Raw genomic sequence first — 23402 nt, forward strand, 5'->3', positions numbered from 1 at the left:
CGCCGCGGCAGCTGCTGCAGCCGCTGCAGCCCGCGCAGACTGAGAGGGCGGGAGGCGGCTTGGCGGGGCGGGGCGAGCGGCGCGGCTGGACTCATTCCTGTGGGGCGCGGGGCATGGAGGAGGTGTGCGGCCGCAGGCGGAGCTGGGCGGCCCGGGCAGCGGCGAGGACAACGGTTTCAATTTGAAGGGGGCGGCCCGAGCCCGAGAGGCCGGCGGCGGCTGGAAGGATTACCCCACCGGCAGGTAGTGGCGGCGGCGGCCTTCCCGAGCTCGGGCCGCGGCCTGAGGCGCCCGCGGGGAGGCCTGAGCGGGAAGGGAAAGGAGGGCGCCCCCGGCAGCTGAAGGGGGCAGCAGGCTGGAGGCCATAGGCTCGTCCGCCCGCCGGAAGGGGCTCGTGGTCAATGGGGGACGTTGGGGAGGGGCTGCCAGTATCAGGAAAAGGTAGGGGGTGAAGGTTATGTGGTTTGGGAAACCTGCGGACCCCTTGGGGGCAGGGGGGTCAAGTCGGGGCGGGCGAAGTTAGCTAAAAGGCAGCCGGATTTCCTGAGAACCTAGAGTAGTTTTTAAAGGAAAGAGAACCTTTCGGGTGAGGGTTTTGGCTCTAGCTAGGGGTGGTGTGTATTGTCCGACCTTTTTGTTCCTCCTCGAAACCCATCCTGGCCACAGTGAGGCCTTCCAGCCTCGCGCCCTTGGCCCGCGTTCCTCCGCAGATGTGAGAAAGAGAAACATTTCTGAACCCCGTGTCTCATGCCTCTTTCGGTTGTACTCTCCCTTGGGCGTGTGCACAGCAAAACTAGAACAAAGCTGGGCTGGTTAGGAGGCGAGAAAACCGGTTGCCTGTAGTGTTCAAATTTATGGTATGTAGAGAAGAAACCGCCTCACACTAAAACATTTGGGTCTGTGTGTACTTTTTTTTTGTATTTTTTTTCACCTTTTTTTGGCGGGGGGAAGTTGGGCGGCGGAATAGCTCCTAAAGTATGACTCCCCCTCCTTCCCACAGGAGTAGAAATTACGAAAAACCTAAATAGTGTTCTTACCTTTACCTATGGAAAATTCAAAACTATTTTTTTTTTCTTTCTTTAGTTTGGTGCTGTCAGATGTTGGAAGGCAATAGGACAGAACGTACTCTCCATGGTTTTATATCCGTCTTGGGGTGCAGTGATTAACATTGAACTTTGGTTCCCGTCACTCTTGCCTATGTCCATAGAGTTAAGCTGGAGCTTTGCTTTGAAGGATAAATAAAGCACAACCTCTCAGCTGGACATAAATGGATCTTAAGACAGCAGTATTTAACGCAGCTCGAGATGGCAAACTCCGGCTTCTTACCAAGTTATTGGCAAGCAAATCCAAAGAGGAGATTTCCTCCTTGATCTCTGAAAAAACAAATGGGGCCACACCACTCTTGATGGCGGCCAGGTATGGGCACCTTGACATGGTAGAATTCCTCCTAGAGCAGTGCAGTGCCTCCATAGAAGTCGGAGGCTCAGTCAATTTTGATGGGGAAACCATCGAGGGCGCTCCCCCTTTGTGGGCGGCTTCTGCAGCAGGACATCTGAAGGTGGTTCAGTCTTTGTTAAATCATGGAGCATCTGTCAACAACACGACTTTAACCAATTCAACTCCTCTTCGAGCTGCTTGTTTCGATGGCCATTTGGAAATCGTAAAGTACCTTGTAGAACACAAAGCTGATTTGGAAGTGTCAAATCGACATGGGCATACCTGTTTGATGATTTCATGTTACAAGGGACACAAAGAGATTGCTCAGTATTTACTTGAAAAGGGAGCAGATGTTAATAGAAAAAGTGTTAAAGGTGAGTTCCGCTTCATTTTTATTTTTTAATTGTTTACCACTTATTTTCAGGAAGTTTGATATATAATTATAAGCAGTGATGTTGAGTAAGCCAACGTTGACAGACCTGTTTTGATTTGGTACTCTTCCAGTATAACCTTAACCTTGTTGACTGTTTCTTTGGTATTTGGTAATTGAACAAGTTTGATAGAGACTTCTATTACTATAATTAGGCAGCATTTTCTGTCTCTTATTTGGAATAACTTCCACCTGCTGGGAATGGGTTCCCCAAAATTACAGAGCATGTTAGTGGAAGTTAATCTGAGCCCTTAGACTTGTGTTTAATCTTCTTGAGAATATACTTCAATGTCATATATTTTTCTTAGCTTTAAATTTTTTTTAGAATACCCTTGGAGTAGAAACTACTATATTTAGTGCGTCATAGTCCTGTTTCTTAGGTAGGCATTTCATTTGTTATTTTGTCAGGGAGGCGTAGGCCAAACTGACCTGGAAGGACTGATATCAATGGAAAGGAGAAAAATCTGTTCCCTTATTCCTTGTTTGTGTGGCCAATAGAAAATCTTTTTATACAGAACATATGTTAAATATAGCAAGAAAGAAAACATTTTTTAAAACTGCTAACAATACTGAGAGCAAAACAAGGACTAGGTTAAACCGACTTGGATTTGTTGGCTAGCAACAGTGTAAACAACCTTTGTCCAGAAGAAGAGCTCATGTTTACGGTTGTGTATAATTTTCAGCTATTGTAATAACCTTAAAGCAGCAAATGATAGTTTTGAATTTTTTAAAACTCGTTAACACAACTGTTTTGACATTATAATTTTGATACTTGAAAACCTATTTTCCTTAAACATATTTATTTATATATCACTGTCTAGTTTCAGAAAACTTAAAAGTAGCTATGTACATGGTAAAGAAAAATTCAAACAGTACAAATTGGTTTACAGTGTTTACAATGAAAAATAAGTCTTATCACCCCTGATTTCTAGACCTCTAACCCCACTGACAACCACTATTAACAGTTTTTTTATGTGTCCTAGAGGTAGTCTACGCAAATATAAGTATACTTGTCTATGTCATTCTCCTTCCCTTTTTTCTGTTAGTTGATACATGCTTTTTTTTAAAAAAAAACTGTAATTTATCTTGGATGTCATTCAACTCTAACACAAGTAGCTACCTCATTCTATTTCATAGGTGCACAGTATTTCATTGTATGAATGCATATAATTTAGTTCCTATATGGACAGTTTGAACACATTCAATATAAACGATGCTACTGTGACACACAAAAGTGTGTCTTTGCATAGTTGTGTGAGAATAGCTGTATTATAATACCTATAATTGCTGAGTTAAATACCTGGTGTCATAAATACCCGGAATTGCTGGATCAGAGTAAATGTTATGGGGTGTTATATAGTTACTGAATATATTTACTAAAGTTAGCATGATCTTTAAAAAAAATGTTTGCTATAAAAATGAAACAGGCTTATTGTGATTTTCTGAAATTTTTTTTCAGAGGAAATAAAAAAAATTTCTTAAAATTCAAACACTTAGAGATAACCCTTCCAAAGAGATTTCTGAACTATACATGTAGGTATACATATGCAATTTATTTTATATGCTCTTCTATAACCTGTTTTTAGCTTAATAAATTTTATCTATAATGTCGTTAATTACAGCGCTTTAATTTTAATAGGTGCTTACTCTTCTAATGGAGTTTTATGATGCTTCTAGCTTTTCAGTATGATAAGAAATGTTTCTGTAAATATTCTTCCTTATAAATGTTTTCAGTTGTTCCATTTTATCTTTGAGTTGGCTGTTATTTGAAACTGTAGCCCCTAAATCAGAAGCGATTAAACAAGCCAATCTTAAAGCTATCTCATTGGTCTCAGTGCTTTATGGTTATAGTCATCTTCGGCTTTTTGGTTCTTTTTTATTTCTTTAAAATCAGCATAGGACTTTGCAGACCTATGGTAAAATTACTTAAGCCCTACAATTCTGCCCCCCCCCCCCCCCGGTAAAATTCCTAGAAAACAAATAGATGCTTTCTTTAATATTGCAAAAATAATTAAGTGAAAAGGCAATCAACCAGTAGCAACATGGCTTCTTCTTTATATCCTTAGTTATGGGACACACTATCCTCATTCATGGATCAGTCATTTTAGATATCCAAGGTAATTAAGTAAATTGGTAATGAGAATTACTGTGCATTTTCTGTAGGCAAAGCATTGTGTTGGACATTGTGTAGGCTATGAGAAGACAGGACATCACATTTGTTAACTGCTAAAGGAATGGTATAAATATGTGCTGTAGGATTTTAGAAGAATATACTTACTAGAAAGGCTTCATGGAGAAGTTGAAGTGGACCTTGAAAGAATTGTTTGGGTTCAGATCCGCAAAAGGCATTTGATACAGTTTTTAAGGCTTAGGAAATGACATAAGAAAGGCACACTGAGAAATATGCTTGGAGGGTCCAGGAATTAGAAAGTAGGTATATTTGGATCACAGGCTAGATTATAAAGGACGTTGACTTCTACATAAAGGAGTTTGATTTTATTCTTTAGCAATGGTAAGCCAGTGAAAGTTTTCAGCAGAGGAATAACTGGGATGGATATATTTATTTATTTTTATCAGAGAAACTCATCTAGCTGCATTCTAATTCTGTTACATTGTGAACTTGTTGAGGCTATAGACCTGGTTGTATCCAAGTGTTAGAAAGAATATCTGACCCAAAATGGGTATTTGATAAATGGGCTTATTGAATGAATGTCGTGGATTTAAGAGAGAAAAGATTATACGGTCCCTGATAGCAAGTAGTGTTTTTGTAATCCTTTCAGTACGGAAATACATACACGAAGACTTGACAGTAATTGCGAAAAATGAGTGATACAGGTAGAACTCTGCAGGGGTTCAGAAAAGGGAGAAATCCATGTAGGCTCATGATAAGTATAGCTAGTTCAGTCAGTGTATTTGACTTTTATTATAGAGGTTATCTAACTTATGTGTAAGTAGAAAGAATACATTGAACTACTATGTACTTATCACCTTGCTTCAACAATTATCCACATTTGCCAATTTTAAAAAACATTATTTTTCCCTCTTTGTTTTCTGCAGTAGTTTAAAGCAAACCTCAGGCATTACATTATTTCTCTCCCTTTGAGTAGGCGTTTTAGGATATAGTTGTATTTCAAGAAAATGTAAAATAAAAGAGAGAAAAAAATATTACTGTAAATACAAAGGAATTTCAAATAAGAAAATACCCTATAAATTAAGAACTGTCGGTATTAGAGATAATGGACAAAAATAATGACTTTCATATAGATAAGTTATTTCAGTGTACTTCAGGATTATCTGAAAGCTTCGGAAGATGAAGTTTTCTTTTCCTTCTTGACTTCAAGAACTCTTCTTAGCTTCTGGTTACTTCAGTACACCTACTTGGAGAGAAGAGGAAGAGACAAATTTTTATTATATTCTGTAATATATCTGTATTTATTTTGATTTAATAATGTTTAAATAACTTACTAGTTGAATTCATTAACTTTTTGATCCCAGATCATCAAGTTGCTCCTCCAAGTTGTTCCATGTTCATTCTTTTCCCTCTTGTATCCACTGGCACACTTCTTTGTATCCTCAGGGAGACTTGATATCCTAGTTGGAGAAGATAAGCTGTAGAGGATGTGTAAATTGAGTTCAGTAGGGAAATACTGTGTTTCTTCTACCCTGGAGATTGGATTTTGAAATGTGAATCCTCACAGAATTGAGCTGAAGTTGGTGAAAATGAATAAATCTTTAGCACCACTGTTACTTTAAGAGTTGTAGGCAGCACCACTAATTTAAAGCAGAGATTAAGTTTTACTAAATCACTTTTAGATAAATACATGTAGTTCTCTTAGTTAGTTCATCTGTATCCTAGATTGATTAATTAAATTCATTTATTTCAAAATTCAAGAGCCCTTGGCGTTCTGGAGATTTTTGCTGTTGAGACGGGAATGTTTGTGAGAGAAGATGGAGGTGAAAGTGGTGGGAGGGGCTGAGTGAAGAAGTCACAGGGATGCATATATGCTTAAAACTTCTTTCCTTTTCCCCCTCCCTTTGAGAAGGGCTGCAGTTTATAGAGTCTGAACTCAAGTGGCCAGAAAGGGAATTTTAATGAAATCTGAATTGTAATGTTGATATTTTCATCAACTTACATTGTGTAATTTTCATCAAATTATACTATTATTAGTTGTTTTAGTCCGGACTCTTTAGCTTGGGTGTTCTTAGCCTTGGATATTCTACTTAATGTCAAGAGCCATTTTAAAGGCAACTTTTTAGGCAATTTTTTCTCTCTCTTGAGTCATAAGAATGCATCTTACCTCTATGGGTGCAGATGTTTTTTCATGTTTAACTTTGTCATGAGCTAAAAGACCTGTACTTTCAAATTTCTGTATGCTCCTAGCTTAATCCCTTATACAAAGAACGAAGTGAGGGCACATGGTAATCTTGACATAAATTGTCTTTGATTCTATTTTTGATTCCTTTTTTTTTGAGTGTCTGTCTTTGAGTATCTCTGCTGTTAGAATACACATGGGGAAGGGAAACATTCTGAACAGAGGAACCTTCTAGTGTTTCTTTGATATCCTAAAGTGTTTCTCTGTATCCCTTCTCATCTCCTCCCTTAACACAGTAATTCCAGGAATGAAATATTTGGAATCGGCATTGAATGCCCCTTTCCTATCTTTGCAAGTGGACCTCTTATGGACTCAGCTTAGTTTCAGCTAAAGACCCTTTAATTGCTGCCTCTGTCAGTCAAAACTTACACTTTTACCAAAAAACAAAAGTACTTTGATTTTAAAACAGCTTTGAGACATAATTTACATACCATTCACTGATTGAAGGTGTACAAATAATGGTTTTTAGTATGTTCACCAAGTTGTGCAACTGTCATCACAATCACCTTTTCTTCATCACCCCCCACCGCTGCAAAAACTCCATATTCATTAATAGCCCGTCCCATTCCTCCCTCCTCCCCCTTATCCTCAAATGGACTAGTTTTAGGTAACCAGTAATCTTTCTTTCTCTATAAATTTGTTTGTCCTGGACTTTTCATATAAATGGAATCATAATAGTTGGTCTTTTGTATTCGCTTCTTTCCCTTAGCATAGTGTTTTCAAGGCTCATTCATTTTGTAGCATGTGAGTACTTTATTTCTTTTTATTGTTGAATAATCCACTGTATAGCTATCCCGTATTTATCCATTTATCAGTTGATGGGCATTTGGGTTGTTTCTATTTTTTGGCTATTAGGAACAATGCTGCTATGAATATTCATGTAGAAGTTCTAATGTGGATGTATGTTTTCATTTCTCTCGGGCATATACATAGGGGTGGAATTGCTGGGTCACATGATAATTTTGTTTAACCTTTTGAGGAACTGCCAAACTGTTTTCCAAAGCAGCTGCACCATTTTACATTCCCATCGGCAATGTAGGAGGGTTCCAGTTTTTCCACGCTGTTACCAACATTTGTTATTACCCTTTTTTAAGATAGCCATCTTAGTGGGTGTGAAGTTCTATACCATCATGGTTTTTATTTTCATTTCTCCAATGGCTAAAGATGCTGAGCATCTTTTCATGTGGTTATTGGCCATTTGTATATCTCTTCTTCATGGAAGAGTCTACATATCCTTTGTATCTTTCTGAATTGGGTTGTTTACCTTTTTCTTACTGAGTTGGAGTAATTTATTCTGAATACAAGTCCTTTATCATATATATATAATTTGCAAATATTTTTTCACATTTTGTGGATTGTTTTTTTACCCTTTTGATGGTGTTTACAGCAATTCGGATTATATTTTACAAACTAACTTTTTAAAAATTTGTGGATTATTTAGATTTGACTTAAACAAGAAAATTGTTAACAGACTTCAGTGTTTACTGATATTGTATAGATAAGAACTTTTCTGTGGATCAGATGCATAATCTAGTTGTAAAACACCCTATTCCTGCTATAACATGTGATATTTAAATTTAGAGTAAAGAGAAATGGTGAAGTTTCGTTTCTATATGCTATAAAATGGTGCTGTGACCTAACTGTCCTTTTAGACTTATATTCATATCACTTGTTATAGCTATTATACATGTTGGCCATATGGCAAATACAGTAAGTTCTCACTTAATGTCAATGGAGATTTTAAGCAAAAGGACGTATAATGAAACCAGTTTTACCATAGGCTAATTGACATAAACAAGAGTTAAGTTCCTATGGCTTCTCACCAGTGTTATAACTAAACCACACTGAATGAAATGTTATTCGAGCACCTGCTGTATAGCAAACAAAAAAAAAATGAGATTCTTCTATTTCTTTACTGTTCAAAATAGTAAAGGGCCAGCAGCATAGGCACCCCATGGAGCCACCCTAGATCACCTGAGTCAGATCTGTGTTTTACTGTGATCTGCTGGTGATTTGGTACATTGAAGTTTGAGAAGCATAACTTTGATTTATACTAAAAAAACAAACAAATACAGAACTTGAACTATGTGAAGACTTTACAAACAGTGGAATCTGTTGATATTGCTAGAAAAAGTAATGTAAATTATAATAAACATTTTGCATTCATTAAATATTTTATACCCATTATGAGAACACTTCTGTTTAATTTAAAAGATAAATTAATTCTCTGTGCTTTGGGGGAGTATTTAGAAACTGACTTAATTCTGATCCTGGTGAGTCTAAGTAATCTTACCCAAATTAATTTATAAATGTTCTTTTGAAGTTCTTATGTAATTAAAGTTAGTGGTCCCCAATCTTTCTGGCACCAGAGACTGGTGCCCCTATGAGAATCTAATGCCTGATTTGAGGTGGAGCTGAGGCGGTGATGCTAGTGCTGGGCAGTGGCTGCAAATACAGATGAAACTCCGCTAGCTCACCAGCTGCTGCTCATCTCCTGCTATGCAGCCCAGTTCCTAATGGGCCACAGACCCATCATGGCTCTGGGATTAGGGACCCTTGATTTAACTGTTTGATTGGTAACAATCACTTATTTAACGCGTAGTCAAACCCAGAACATCTGGTTTGGATCTAGGGACCTCTTGGGGTTCAAACTAGTTTTTACTCAAAATATTAGTATGTTTTGGATTATTTAAAAAACATTTTGATCTCATTGCTAGGCATCTAAATTACCACAGTTGAGCATGAATCCTATTTTTTATGCTCCTGCTATTAAAAGATTTACAGGTCTCTTTAAAATTTTAAAATGAAATTTAAACTAGGTCTTCATACTACTATGCTTTGATGCGTGAGCATGTCCCATAATTTCCTTCCCTTAATAGCCATCCCAGAAACATCCCAATAAATATGACTACTTTTTATTCTAAATTTTTTTAGCACTATTTTATTTCTATGTTAAGTTATATAGTTGAAAATTTATGCATTTGGATCACACTGTTTTAATTTTAAAGCAGTGCTTTAACTGAATTAACAGTGTACCATTATCTTGATTGAAATGTCCCTTTAACAGACATATCTTGAGAAATCATAAAAATTTTGTTATGAATTCAGTTTAAGAAATTTTGTTTTTCCCAAGAGAATTTTTATTAATCAGGCACTGAAGAGTATATAATACAATACTTGTCTTTTTTCTTTAGCTAAAGTTAAATTCATTTAATTTTATTGTTCAATATCTTTATTTTATCTGATTTGCCTGATAGTATTTATTTCTAAACTTCATGTTTTATTTTCATTGTCTTTCTCATGCTGAGGATACAAGAATAAGACATTATGAAATAGAGATGCAAAATTTTTGAAAGTGCAATTATTGTATTGTGGAAACATTTTTAAGGGGCCTGTAAACCAGGAAAAATCTGTGAGTCAGATTTTACAAAGTGCTGGGTATATATTGTTATGCACCAAAGATTTAAATCAATTAAGTTACCTAGCAAAAATTAAATATGACTTTATTGGTCTTTGGCATGTAATAGTATACACTAGTTACAAGACATAGTGACTTTATTTTTAAATTCAGCTTGTTATATTTTTTCACAAGAACTTGCATTTAATACAGCACATCTAACACACTTGACTGAAACAACCGATAGAGGAAAATTTACAGGCATATCATGTTTTATTGTACTTTGCTTGATTGTACTTTGTAGATACTGCAGTTTTTTACAAATTGAAGGGTTTTGGCAACCCTGCACCATGTTGGTGCTGTTTTTCCAACAGCGTTTGCTCAGTTTTATCTCTGTGTCACATTTTGGTAATTTCCTCAGTATTTCCAACTTTTTTCATTGTCATTATATTTGTTATAGCGATCTATGATCCGTGATCTTTGATATTGCTATATAATTGTTTCAGGCATGAACTGTGCCCACATAACCATGAACTTATTCATTAAATGTTGTGTGTGTTTGGACTACTCCACTGACAATCCATTCCCCTCTTTCCCTCTCCTTGGCTCCCCCTATTCTTTGAGACACAACAATATTGAAATTAGGCCAGTTAATAAGCCTTTACTGTCCTCTTAAGTATTCAAGTGAAAGGAAGAGTAACACATCTCTCATTTTAAATCAAAAGAAATGATTAAGCTTAGTGAGGAAGGCATATTGAAAGCCATGTAGGCTGAATGCTAGGCCTCTTGAGCCAAACAGCCAGGTTGTTAATGTAAAGAAAAAGTTCTTAAAGGAAATTAAAAGTTCTACTCCACTGAACACATGAATGATAAGAATGTGAAACAGCCCTGGAGAAAGTTTTAGTGGTCTGGATAGAAGATCATACCAGCCATAATATCCCCGATAAGACACAGCCTAATTCAGAACAAGTTAATCCTTAACTCTCTTCAATTCAGTGAAGGCTAAAAGAGGTGAGGAAGCTGCAGAAGAAAAGTTTGAAGCTAGCAGAAGTTGGTTCATGAGGTTTAAGGAAAGAAGCCATGTCCATAACATAAAAGTGCAAGGTGAAGCAGCAGGTGCTAATGTAGAAGCTGCAGCAACTTGCGTGGAAGATCAAGCCAGGATAATTAATGAAGGTTATTCCACTAAATAACAGATATTTAATGTAGATAAAACAGCCTTTTATTGGAAGAAGATGCCATCTAGGACTTTAATAGCTAGAGAGAAGTGAGTACCTGTTGTCTTATTTTAAGAAATTACCACAGCCACCCCGGCCTTCAGCATCTACCACCTTGATTAGTCAGCAGCCGTCTACATCAAGGCAAGACCCTCTGCCGGCAAAAAGATTACCAGTCACCGAAAGCCCAGATGATGATTAGCATTTTTTAGCAAGAAAGTATTTTTTAATTGAGGTATGTACATTGTTTTTATAGACATCATGCTATTGCATACTTAATAGACTATAGTGTAAAGTATAAATATAACTTATATGTGTATTGGAAACCCGAAAATCCATGACTCGTTTTATTGTGATATCCTCTTTATTACAGTGATCTGGAACCAAACCCGCAATATCTCTGAGGTATGCCTGTATTCAGTAAATATAATAGACAACTGATTATTTTAAAAAATACTTAAATATAGAAAGTGAGACCAGTCTTCAGAAACTGGAACATAAATAGACATGTCATAAAAGAAAGTTTGTGAACAGACTTGGAAAATGTTCTATATAATTTGGAATAAACATAAATTAAAATTCAAAGATTAATTCCAGTATTAGAAAGAATATTGTAAAAGTGGAACTTTTAAAAGGTTTTATAATTCCTTTAGAAGTGAATTATAGATGTGTGTTAAGATGTCACACAGTTGTGATCCTGTTTTCAAGTAGGCATTTCTTTTGTCATTTTTTTGTTGAAGTATAATTTATATATGATAAAATCTATCTTTTTTTTAGTATATAGTTCTGTAAGTTTTGACAGTCATATACTGTAATTTAACTAGCACTACAATAAAGGTAGAACAAAAAGTTGTTTCATGCCCATCTGCAGTCAGTCCCTCTCCTAGCACCCACCTCTTGGCTACCACTGGTCTGTTATCTGTCTTTATAGTTTTGTAGGCACTAATTCTAACTGAAAATTCTGAAGCATTGAAGATGATCATTAATGGGGAAGTGTTTGTGTAAATTACGACATGCCTCCTTACTTGAACTTTTATCATAAAGACATTAAGGATGATTAAATGGTATCTATGTAGTTCATGGAGACTGTGTGATAACATAAAATGACAGAATGACCAGGGTATAGGTGAAAAGCAGGCAACAGTTGTGTATGTACTGAGTACAGCTTTATCAAAACATACTATGTAAAAGAGACTTAGAGACATTACACAAGAATTGTAGTTGCTTTAAAATAAGGCTTTTCTTTAAAGTCCCTATTTTCTAAACTTTTAAGTAATGCTCTAGGCTATAATTCAGAAACTTTTTAGAGCTTCCAGGGCGTGAAAGTTGTGGTTGGTTATATACTTAACTTGTCAGTATTAACAAGATATTTTTAATTAAGAAGAACCCCTCTTTCTAAGATTTTACATTTTAAACTTCTTTATCCTCAGAAGCTAAGTTTGAATCACTTTTTGTGATATCAAGTATTAAGAATTTAAAAATCTACCTCAGTTTGAACAGTATCTAACTGCTATCTAGGATATAAAGGAAATTTAGGATCTGTGTACTTAGGAATAGACAGTTTAGGTAAGAAAACCTATTTCGGAAGCAGTAACACTATACTTTTGTAAGGTATTACATAATATAGTAGTAGATATGAGTACCTACCAGAATGAGTGATATAAGCATTCTCAAAATGACAAATTGTTATGGTATAACCAAAGGGGCGTCTTTGAGCAGCTCAAATTTCTGATGAAACTCAAAGGACGAGAAGTTAAAAAAAGGTGAAGAAGAAAGTCTATTACAGGAAAATTAAGAGGAGAGAATTGGAGGTAGAAGTGAGCACAGTTCTAGTGCTGCGAGAGAGTAGGATGGAATGATATGAAGCCTAAGCAGAATGTTTGCCATGTATATGGCAGGTATTGATAGTGTCTTGGATTAGAGTAGGTGTTGGGAACTGATAACTGAGGAGTCAAATCCTGCCTCGTCCCTCTTTTGGGACTGCCTGAGGGCTAAGAAATGGTTTTTATGTTTTTTCATGGTTGTAAAAAAAATCAAATGAAGAATATTTCACAGCACATGAAAATTACAGGAAAGTCACATTTCAGTGTTAATAAGTAAAATTTTGTTGGCAAATAGCCATCTCCATTAATCTAACGTACATTAGTCCCCCTTTACCCACAGTTTCACTTTCCATGGTTTCAGTTAGCCAGGGTCAGCCACGGTCTGAAAATATTAAATGGAAAATTCCAGAATATACAATTCATAAGTTTTAAATTACACACCGTTCTGAGTAGTGGGAATCTCTCGCTGTCCTTCCCAGGATGTGAATCATTCCTTTGTCCAGCAAATCCACACTACATAACACTACCTCGTTAGTCACTTATTAGGTCTCTCAGTGAGCAGATTGACTGTTGGCAGCATCACAGTGTTTGTGTTCAGGTAACCCTTATTTTACTTAATAATAGCCCCCAAAGCACAGTAGTTTAAACTTTATCATACATATATATGTATGTATAGGAAAAAACAGTATGTTTAGGGTTTGGTACTATCCTTGGTCTCAGGCATCCACGGGGGGGGGGGGGTGAGAGGGGGGGGGTCCTGGAATGTATCCCTTGTGGATATTTGGGGACTACTGTATTGCCTATAAATACTTTTTGCTATATGGCAAAGTTGAATGCTTACAACAGAGACCTTCTGACCTGCAAAGCCTAAAATACTACCTAGCTCTTTACAGAAAAAGTTTGACAACTTCTGAGCTAGATTCACAGTGCAGCGTTCATACTGCAGATGATAAGAAATGCGACTGGAGAGAGGTAGGGTAGGGAAATGTTTCTCAGCTTTGAAATCCATTTCCCATAATGTATCTTCTTGTGTGTATGCCATGATTAAGCTTTGGTTCACATACTATGTCTTCTTAAACTATAGATTTCTTCTTTGCCCTCCCACCTGCATGCAGATGGTGGTTTGTAGAATTTTGAAAGCCGTCTTAGATTTTCAGCTATTTCCTTAGAGGAAGCATGAAAGTTTTTGAGTTGGAAAGTAATATAAATGGTAGTTTTATTGTGAGGTTTGGCTTATATTAGATATAACTTATTTGTTGGAATCCAGTATGACTGGCTTTTAAAATATGACCAGCACTCAGAAATGAAGTAGTACTTTGAAATTGCTATTGGGAAACATGGGTTTATGTTATACTTCTAATGTCTCTTGTTTTCTATTTGTAGAATAAGTTTATCTTCTCTATTTTGCACAGTTGATTACGAAGTTAATAAAACTTGGGAAAATAAAAAATGCTGTGTTAGGATACTGATACCTTTTTCTTCATTAATTTTTGCTTTAATTATTTGCTTCTACTTTCTCTGGTTTTAACTTTTTGAGATGGAAACTTAGCGATTTTTTTAAACAAGTCTTTTTTTTTTTCTCTAATGTACATTTAAGCATAGTTGTAGCTGTATCTCACAAGATTTATTATTTAGTGTTTTCATTATCCAGTAAAAAATAGTTCCTATTTTCCATTGGAATTTCTTCTTTGACTCATGGGTTATTTAGAACTATATTTTAAAATTTCAAATATATGAAGATTTTTCTAATTATTCTTTTGGTTGTTTTTAATATGTAACTTGCATTGTGAAACTAAAATATACTCAGTGATTTGAGTCCCTTGACATTTGTGTTAGACTCAACTTTATGGCCCAGAATATGGTCATTATTTGTATACACTCCATGTATCCTTGGGGAACAATGGTATTTCACAGCCAGTGTTCATTTATATGTCAGTTAAATCAAGTTTGTTAATTGTGTTCCAATCTTCTATATCCATATTGGCTTTGAGAAAGGTGTGCTCAAATGTACTGATTGTGGATTTGTCTGATTTTCCTTGTAGCACTTTTGTTTTTGCTTTATATAATTCAAGCCTATGTTTTTAGATGAAAACAAATTTAGCATTATATATTTATGTTGTTTTGAATTTTATATCATTATAAAATGTTTCCTTTTATCTCTAATCATGCATTTTACTTTAATGTCTACTTAGTGTGCTATTTTAATATCAGACATCCTATGGTTATTTTTTGCATAGGGTATATTTTTTCCTATCTTTTCTCTTCATCCTTTTTCTTTCCTTATATTTAAGGGGTGTCTCTTGTAAGCAACATGTAGTTTAGTTTACCTATTTGTATTTTCAATGTGGCAGTTTTTGTCTTTTAATGGGACCATTTAGTTTGCTTGAATTTAATGTAATTATATGAATACCTTATTTTAGTAGTTACCCTAGATAGTATTACTTTCACTTATCAAAGGCTAACAACATACATTTCTAGTTTACTTCTTTGCAAGCAATACAGAAATCAGAGACTACTTTAACTTCAGTTATCCTCCTTTTATTCTGTTGCTGTCAAGCATTTTACTTTTATTTGTATGTCATTCCTTATAAGACATTATTTTAAAGGCAATATTTAGAATTCCACTGATTACTTTTTGTTGATGTTTATGCCCACATCTCTGGGCTTCCATGTAGCTCATTTTTCTTTTGCTTAAAAAAAAAAAAACAAAACAAAAAACAAAAAAAACCCCTAGTGTTTCATTTAGTTCTACTGGTAATAAATATCTTAGTTTTTATTTCTTTTCTTTTTCACTTGAAATGGTCCCTTCTTTCACATTTATTATTGATGTGGATATAGAATTCTAGGTTGGCAGTTATTTTCCTTTATTGCTTTTAAGATAACGTTTCCTGGCTTCTGCTTTTCGTGATGAAAACTTTCCTTGTCTGTTACTGTTTTGCAGGTCGTTTCTGCCTATTTGCTGGTTTTAAGAGTTTGCTCTTTGTCTTTAGTTTTGTTGTAGTGTGCTTCAGAGTGATTTTTTTTTTTTTTAAAAAACTAATCCTGCTTGGTGTTTGTAAAACTTATTATAGTTTAATCTTTATTCAGTTTCAGAAAACTTTCAGACTTTATCCTTTTAATTATTGCTTTGAGCCATTTTTCTTCCTCCAGAATTCTAGTTTTAACTATATTAACCCTTCTGACACAATTCCCTCTGTCTCTTACAGTCTTCTGCTTTCCATCTTTCACCTCCGTGCTTCTTTCTATGTATTTTCATCTGACTTATTTTCTAGTTCACTAGTTATCTATTCAGCTGTGTGTAGTCTGTTTTTAAAGCCACCCACTGAGTTTTTCAGTTCTAGAATGTACATTTAGTTCTTTTTTGTAGTTTCCAAATTCTCAAATTTTAAAAAATCTCTCTGAATATGCTAAGCTTAGTTATTATTTCAGAGTCTGTGCTGATAACTGTATTGTCTGGATCTTCTTTGGGCTTTTTTGTCAACTCTTATTTCTCTTAGTTTTTGCGTTGTGGTTCCTTGTTTTCTCTTCTGTCCGTTATTTTTGATTGGATACCAAACATATATAAAGAAATAAAAACATTTTTGAGCCCTAGCATAATATCTTCTTCCAAATAGTATTTGTATTTCCTTCTGGCTTTTGATTATATATATGAACAATCCTGGATTACTTTAATATTGAGGTGATTTTAAATGTAGACCTTCAGAGCTATAACCCTTATGTGTAGGGGGATTTCAAAGTTCCCTTCTTAGTGCACCCTGGACTCCAGTTTACTCCTCTGGCAGTGTAAGGCTGTCAGAAGCTCGGCTTAGTTTTTCATTTGCCTCTTTCAGAATTGGTAGAAGCCGCTGGGGGAAGCTTCCTCAAATTCTGGACTTCTCTAATTTTTTTCTTCTCCTGGATGTTGTACCCTTATTGGCTCTTACATAATGTCAAGCAGATTTTTAAAAACACATTTTTTGGCTTTTCTAGTTCCTAGTGGGAGGGTAATAATATTACCTCTGCCATTACTAGATGTGAAAGTCTTTCTTATTCTTTTTGTTGAAACCACCATTTTTTCCAATATATGGTGTATTCAAAATATATATATTCTGTATTTTTCCAGCAATTACATTAAGCCATTCAGCTAATTTAAGAAACTGGCTTTTCCTACTTTCTTATCCTTGATTTTATTTCTGTGAATAGAGAATGCCATCTAAGACTTCTCTTTATATTTCTCTTATATTGTATATTTTTTATAGAGAAATGAGTATATTGGGGATTCATAAGTCAAAAGAGTTTTTGAAGCATATATAGTAGTAGTCATGTTTAATTGAAATTATTTGGAGCAAATGAACATCAATAATTCAAAGTTCTGGCCTCTCTCAGTGCTTGGGTACCATACACATTGCTAAAGCATTCTATGTGACACCATTCCATTGTTGACTATTGAAATCCTGGGTCAGAATAAATGTATCTAGATAATTATTTAGTCCCTGTAGATATCATGTAAGACTAAACAGGATAAACTTGTGGAGAGAATAGTCCTAATGTGTTACAACTTTTACCTTTTTTGAATTTTAGTCAGATTTGTTATGTAAAGTATTCGGATTTAAACCACTTTCTAGTACACATGCTGTGTCTAGGGTCCCCAAGACTGCCCCCATGTTTGGAGGAGAGGCAGCATATAATTGTACTCACAGTTAAGGTTTGTTACAGTAATGTAGTAAGGATGTGCAGCTGGATCATAAGGGGAATGGCATAGGTGGCATCTAGAGGAATCTGTATGCAGGGTTTTTTATGCTGCCTTCTCCTCATAAGTGGTCGCAGAGCACAGTCTTCCCCTAGAAACAAATACATGTGTGTTGTGTTTCTGCCCAGGGAAACTGATGAGAGACTTAGCGCCCAAGATTTTTATTGGATACTGTTCACATAGGCAACTTTTCTTGAGCACATATCCAAAATTTTAAACTCCCAGAAGGAAAGCAGGTATTCAGCATAAACTGCATTGTTTGTATAAACAGTGAGTCACCCTTATCATTTAGGAAAAGTATTATATCTTGGAACTGTTTACCACACAGGTTCACAGAGACTAGCCAGGGGTTATGTTAACTCTTTTCCACACACAGGCCTAAAATGACTCACCTTCAAATTTTATGTAAACATTGTATGTGAATATCAAAATTCTGTGTGATAATTTTTGTTTTGATAACTAGCGAAGTATTTATCATTAAACTTAGGTAACTAAAATACTTGGGTATAATGTCTTAATATGTTCCATACAAGCTTTTTACTAAAGTGCCAGTGCCTGTCGTCAGTTTTAATCCATGTGTGGGAAGAACAGGACAGTATTAGAACATTTAGTACATTTAAACAGATTATTTAGACATTAAATTACAATAGGAAAAAAAAGCCATTATGAAAGGACACTTCAGATGTCTCCTTTTAAAGTTCATATTGAACCACCCACATATTTTTCAGATTTCAATGGATTTGTTTTTATTATGGGAGCTTTTTGAGGAAAGTGGTTTGTTACTAAAAATTTTGACTAAAACAGTTGAAATTCAGTTGCCAATTAGAAATACTGAAAAATAATTTCTAATTACTATTTGAATCAAGTTGGAGACTCTTAAATATTATAGACTACATTTCTTATTTCTAAATGTGGAAGCTGACCTAGAAAGTTAAGTGACTGTCAGCAAAACTGAATAGCTGGTTAATTTCATTTAATCAGTTTTTACTTATAGAATATGCCCTTGAATACATTATTAAATAATACCAAGAGGCCATGGATTAACTTTGAATTTCATCTAGTGACTTCAAATATCTTTTCATCCCTAATTTGGTCTTTTCCTTTATTCAACAAATTTAACAAGTATTTCTTTCACCCCTGCTATGGTGTCAGATACTAGTTTTAGGTGCTGGGGATCTTTTTTTCTTGTTTGTAATCAAAGTAAAGAATGTCCCATTAAGAGTGGCCTGGAGCTACCTGCTTTTCTCTAGGTTTTAAAGTATATACATTTATTACATTGTACCTGGGTCCCTCAAAATATCTCTTTTTTTCCTCTTCTTAAGGTAATACTGCATTGCATGATTGTGCAGAATCTGGAAGTTTGGACATCATGAAGATGCTTCTTATGTATTGTGCCAAGATGGAAAAGGATGGTTATGGAATGACTCCCCTTCTCTCAGCAAGTGTGACCGGTCACACAAATATTGTGGATTTTCTGACTCACCATGCACAGACCAGCAAGACAGAGCGGATCAATGCTTTAGAGCTTTTGGGAGCTACATTTGTAGACAAAAAAAGAGATCTACTTGGGGCTTTGAAATACTGGAAAAAGGCAATGAACATGAGGTACAGTGATAGGACTAATATAATTAGTAAACCAGTACCTCAGACACTAATAATGGCTTATGATTATGCCAAGGAAGTAAACAGTTCAGAAGAGCTAGAAGGTCTTATTGCTGACCCCGATGAGATGAGAATGCAGGCACTATTAATTAGAGAACGTATTCTTGGTCCTTCTCATCCTGATACCTCTTACTATATTAGATATAGAGGCGCTGTCTATGCAGACTCTGGAAATTTCAAACGATGCATCAACTTATGGAAGTATGCTTTGGATATGCAGCAGAACAATTTGGACCCTTTAAGCCCAATGACTGCCAGCAGCTTATTATCTTTTGCAGAACTGTTCTCTTTTATGCTACAGGATAGGGCTAAAGGCCTGCTGGGCACCACTGTTACATTTGATGATCTTATGGGCATACTGTGCAAAAGTGTCCTTGAAATAGAGCGAGCTATCAAACAAACTCAATGTCCAGCTGACCCATTACAGTTAAATAAGGCTCTCTCCATCATTTTGCATTTAATTTGCTTGTTAGAAAAAGTTCCTTGTACTCTAGAACAGGACCATTTCAAAAAGCAGACTATATACAGGTTTCTTAAGCTGCATCCGAGGGGAAAGAATAACTTCAGTCCTCTTCATCTGGCTGTGGACAAGAATACTACATGTGTAGGGCGGTACCCTGTTTGTAAATTTCCGTCTCTGCAAGTTACTGCGATACTGATAGAATGTGGTGCTGATGTGAACGTCAGAGACTCCGATGACAACAGTCCCCTGCATATTGCTGCTCTGAACAACCATCCAGACATCATGAATCTTCTTATTAAATCAGGTGCACATTTTGATGCCACAAACTTGCACAAACAAACTGCTAGTGACTTGTTGGACGAGAAGGAAATAGCTAAAAATTTGATCCAGCCCATAAATCATACCACATTGCAGTGTCTTGCTGCACGTGTCATAGTGAATCATAGAATATATTATAAAGGGCATATCCCAGAAAAGCTAGAGACCTTTGTTTCACTTCATAGATGATAATTTGACTGTATTTTAGCATTGTTAAAGCACGAATTGTTAACAGTTGTTTCATTAATGAGCACTGTTGTGATAACACCAGCATTCATTTAGCTTGATACCATCGTGCTCTCATTGGCTAAAGCATTATAAGCATCAAATTTACAAGATTGGTTTCCCAGTATTTAATATAAATATACCATATAATATATTGTTTGTGAATTATTGAGAAATGTAATGTCATATTCAAATTTCTAAAATCGTCTGCCAAAGGCTTGTTCATTCTGGTTTCGTTTGCTGTTGTGTGTTTGGAACAGAGTTAACCATTTTTCAGTGGTGTCTATACTTCTCTGGTTTGTGAATTTTATACAATTGAAGGCAATTTTTTTTTTCCTGCTTCTTCCTTTTCCAAGCTTCTCCCTTGTTTCCACCTTTTTTCCTAACCATTTCTACTCCCCTCCTCCCCCCTTATGGACCCATGCTAGGTTGTACAAACTTTATGGACTTACTACCATTTGCAGTTACCATAAGTGCTTTATCTTCTCTATGCACCGGCTTAAACTTGACTGTTGTATGTTAGCATATTTTCTATGCAGCAGTTGGTCAACTTCAACTTAAAACACTGTTAAGTTTGTTACAAAGTTCATTTTATGAAAGTACCCTTGTAGCATGACAATTTTTGGAGCTACTGGTTAGCTACCTGAGCTCAAGCTTTTTTGTTTGTTTTTTTCTTCACATCTGAGATTTCTTTCTCTAATCCACTGAAATTATTGTGTGCTAAATTTGGGAAACAAATCTATTCTAACTCATTAACCCAGTTGAAATTTAGGTCTGTCATCTTAATATATCATGCAGTTAAAGGAAGAATCTTTATAAAGTAACCCACCTTTTATGCTGTGCCAGCGTCGTCCTGCTTGTGCTGATGATGTGATTAGGTGTAGAGAATTCGCTTAAATTTAACCTAAAATTTATCACACAGCTTAATGAGTCACATTGAAATATTCCATAATTGAACTGCAAATCACTTTTAGTTACAAAAAGAGCTAAAGCATGTCAGTGGCATGATGCTTGCCAAGCCAGATCTAGGTATCTAGGATAATTAAGGTATTTTAGTATGCAATTTACTGCCATAGTATCAAAGGTCAGTAACAGTGTTCTTTCTTTCTTCAAGCTTAAGTATACCTTTAAAGATAACTTGCATGAATTACTTTGGTCTCAATTATTTGTCACCACAGTTAAACACAAAAGGTTGCAGTGCTTCCTATTCCCTTACTCAAAGTCAGCTTTTCTTTTCTTTTTTTTTTTTTTTGATTTTTTTTTAACAGCTTTGCTAATGCCACAGAAAGGGCTCTTTTAACTTAAAAGATAAGTGAAAAGTACTAAAAGATTCAGGTAATTATCATTCAGCACTTTATTGTTATTCAGAATAAAATTTATGATGGCGTATTTGCCCTGCAAATGTCTTAATGAAATTGTTCTGAATAAAAAACTCCTTATTGGTTTGAGGAAAAACTCAGTTTACCTGTGAGTTTAATGAGCTGGATCACTTGGATTTTTGTGTTCACATTTTATTCTGAGAGTTGATGTAATGGTATTAAGGAGTGTCATCATTGCAAATGGTCACATTTGATTTATGTCATCTTTATTCAGTAAAAAAACTTGTAATGAAGAGTAGTAAATAAAACAGCATTAGACTTTCTGGTTAAATAATTGAGGTTTAGTTTTAAAAAAAATATCCTTACTCATTTTACTAGACTGTAAATTTAATTTCACCATCGAAAAAGGTGGACTGGATATAGATGGTCACTCGCCAACCTTTTAATGAAGAGATTTTAATATCTTATTTACCATGGGCAAATTTGATGAAATATGTGAACTGCCACATAAGAAAAAATTTTAATCTAGACAAATATTCTAGCAATATCAGACATCAATATTTTGAAATCATTGACTGTTACTTTGTGGTATAAGAATTATATATTCATGAGCTGCTTTTATTTTTTAAAATAGGCATGCTTTGCAAGTAGAGTAAATCTACGTTAGTTGATCTCAATAGTTTTTGGGTAAAAGATGAGCAATTGGGTTTTTAAGTGATTTAATATTTCCCTCTTTTTTTGGGAGTGGGTAGGAAGGCCTACACGCTTTTACAGTAAAGCGCATCTCACACTGCTTAACAGTGAACTTGAATTGTGCAGTATATAATAAGGATTTCTTTACATAGCATTTTTCCATCATGAAATGTAGATAAGTTAGAACTGTTCCTCAGTCTTGATAACTGAAATGCCTTATATCACTTAGAAATACAATTCTCCTCTGTTTGCCATCTTCCCAGATACCATTAGGAGCATTTGAAAAATCAATTAAATAGCTAAAAATTGTCCATGATTTGATTTTAGAGGAGGTTGGTTAATAAATGTGACCTCAGACACTGTTTAAATCTATCTCAGAAAGTATTCTAAAAATTGTGAGACAGAATTTTTAAAAAATTGTTATTTTTTTAACCAGATGAGTAATTTAATACTTAATGAGCTAATTGTACTCATTTGAGTCAAACTAGACTTTACAACTGTAACATGGTGATTTGGCTGGAGTTAAAGTTCTGATTACATTTCTAATAAAATGCCCTTTTAAGGCCTGCTGAATTTTAGGTGTTCTATTGATCGTTTCTGTAAAAGAAATGGTCATTTTACTGAGATTAGATACTAGTCTCCTTTATAAAGACAAGTCGATTACAGAATTAAAAAGTCATTTTCTTATCCATAAATCTGACAGGCATATAAGCCTAAATCAGCAAAAGATAATTTGGTGCCCAGTATAATTTTCAAGTTAAGTAATTGCTTATTTGTAAAGTGACTGACTACCTTAATGTATAATATTTTAGAAACCTCTATCTACTGTGACTTGAGAAAATTGTTAGATTATATTTGAGAAGGTAGCTCTTAAAATCATATTGCCCAACAAAAACCTTAGGTTGTGTTTTACAGGTATAATCATCTTTGTAATTAATTTTCTCAGAATTATGGGGCCTGGATGAGATAATAACCATATTCTTGTGCATTGTAACAGCAGCATTTACTTGGAACTTTAGCCATTGTAGAATTAGATACTAAGGAAACTAAAATTAATTGGTCATCATCTTTTTTTTTGCCCTTATATATTACTAAACAACTAGTTTCTCTCCCTTTTGTCAGTTCCCATTGTGTATTTTTTGAAAGAAGTACTGTATTCAGGTGCCAGCCAATAAATTGTCACACAATGGAAAATGATATGCCACAATATTCATTGTAAGGTTTAATAAAATTAAATTTGCACCAGATACAAGTGTATTCTTATTAACAATATTTGATTGATGTTATTTTAATGCTTTTGATAGTGGACTCCTGCT

The 23402-nt window shown here is 35.2% G+C and overlaps 2 protein-coding genes across 3 annotated transcripts in view; both read left to right on the plus strand.

Annotated features, from left to right (window-relative positions):
* Positions 1-23333, plus strand: FEM1C (fem-1 homolog C). The gene is made up of 3 exons (XM_016147382.2): positions 1-243; positions 1084-1811; positions 18729-23333. Exons 2-3 carry the CDS (start codon positions 1268-1270, stop codon positions 20036-20038), a joined length of 1854 nt encoding a protein of 617 aa, XP_016002868.1. The 5' UTR covers positions 1-243; positions 1084-1267; the 3' UTR covers positions 20039-23333.
* The window catches only part of CCDC112 (coiled-coil domain containing 112), a 196383-nt gene continuing 174683 nt past the window's right edge, over positions 1703-23402 (plus strand). For both annotated transcript variants that reach the window (XM_016147422.2, XM_016147431.2), the window contains exon 1: positions 1703-1811. The gene's annotated coding sequence lies outside the window, so the exon portion shown is untranslated. The remainder of the gene's footprint in view (positions 1812-23402) is intronic.

The sequence above is a fragment of the Rousettus aegyptiacus genome, unplaced genomic scaffold, assembly GCF_014176215.1.
Source record: "Rousettus aegyptiacus isolate mRouAeg1 unplaced genomic scaffold, mRouAeg1.p scaffold_m13_p_8, whole genome shotgun sequence".
NCBI classification, from domain to species: Eukaryota; Metazoa; Chordata; class Mammalia; order Chiroptera; family Pteropodidae; genus Rousettus; species Rousettus aegyptiacus.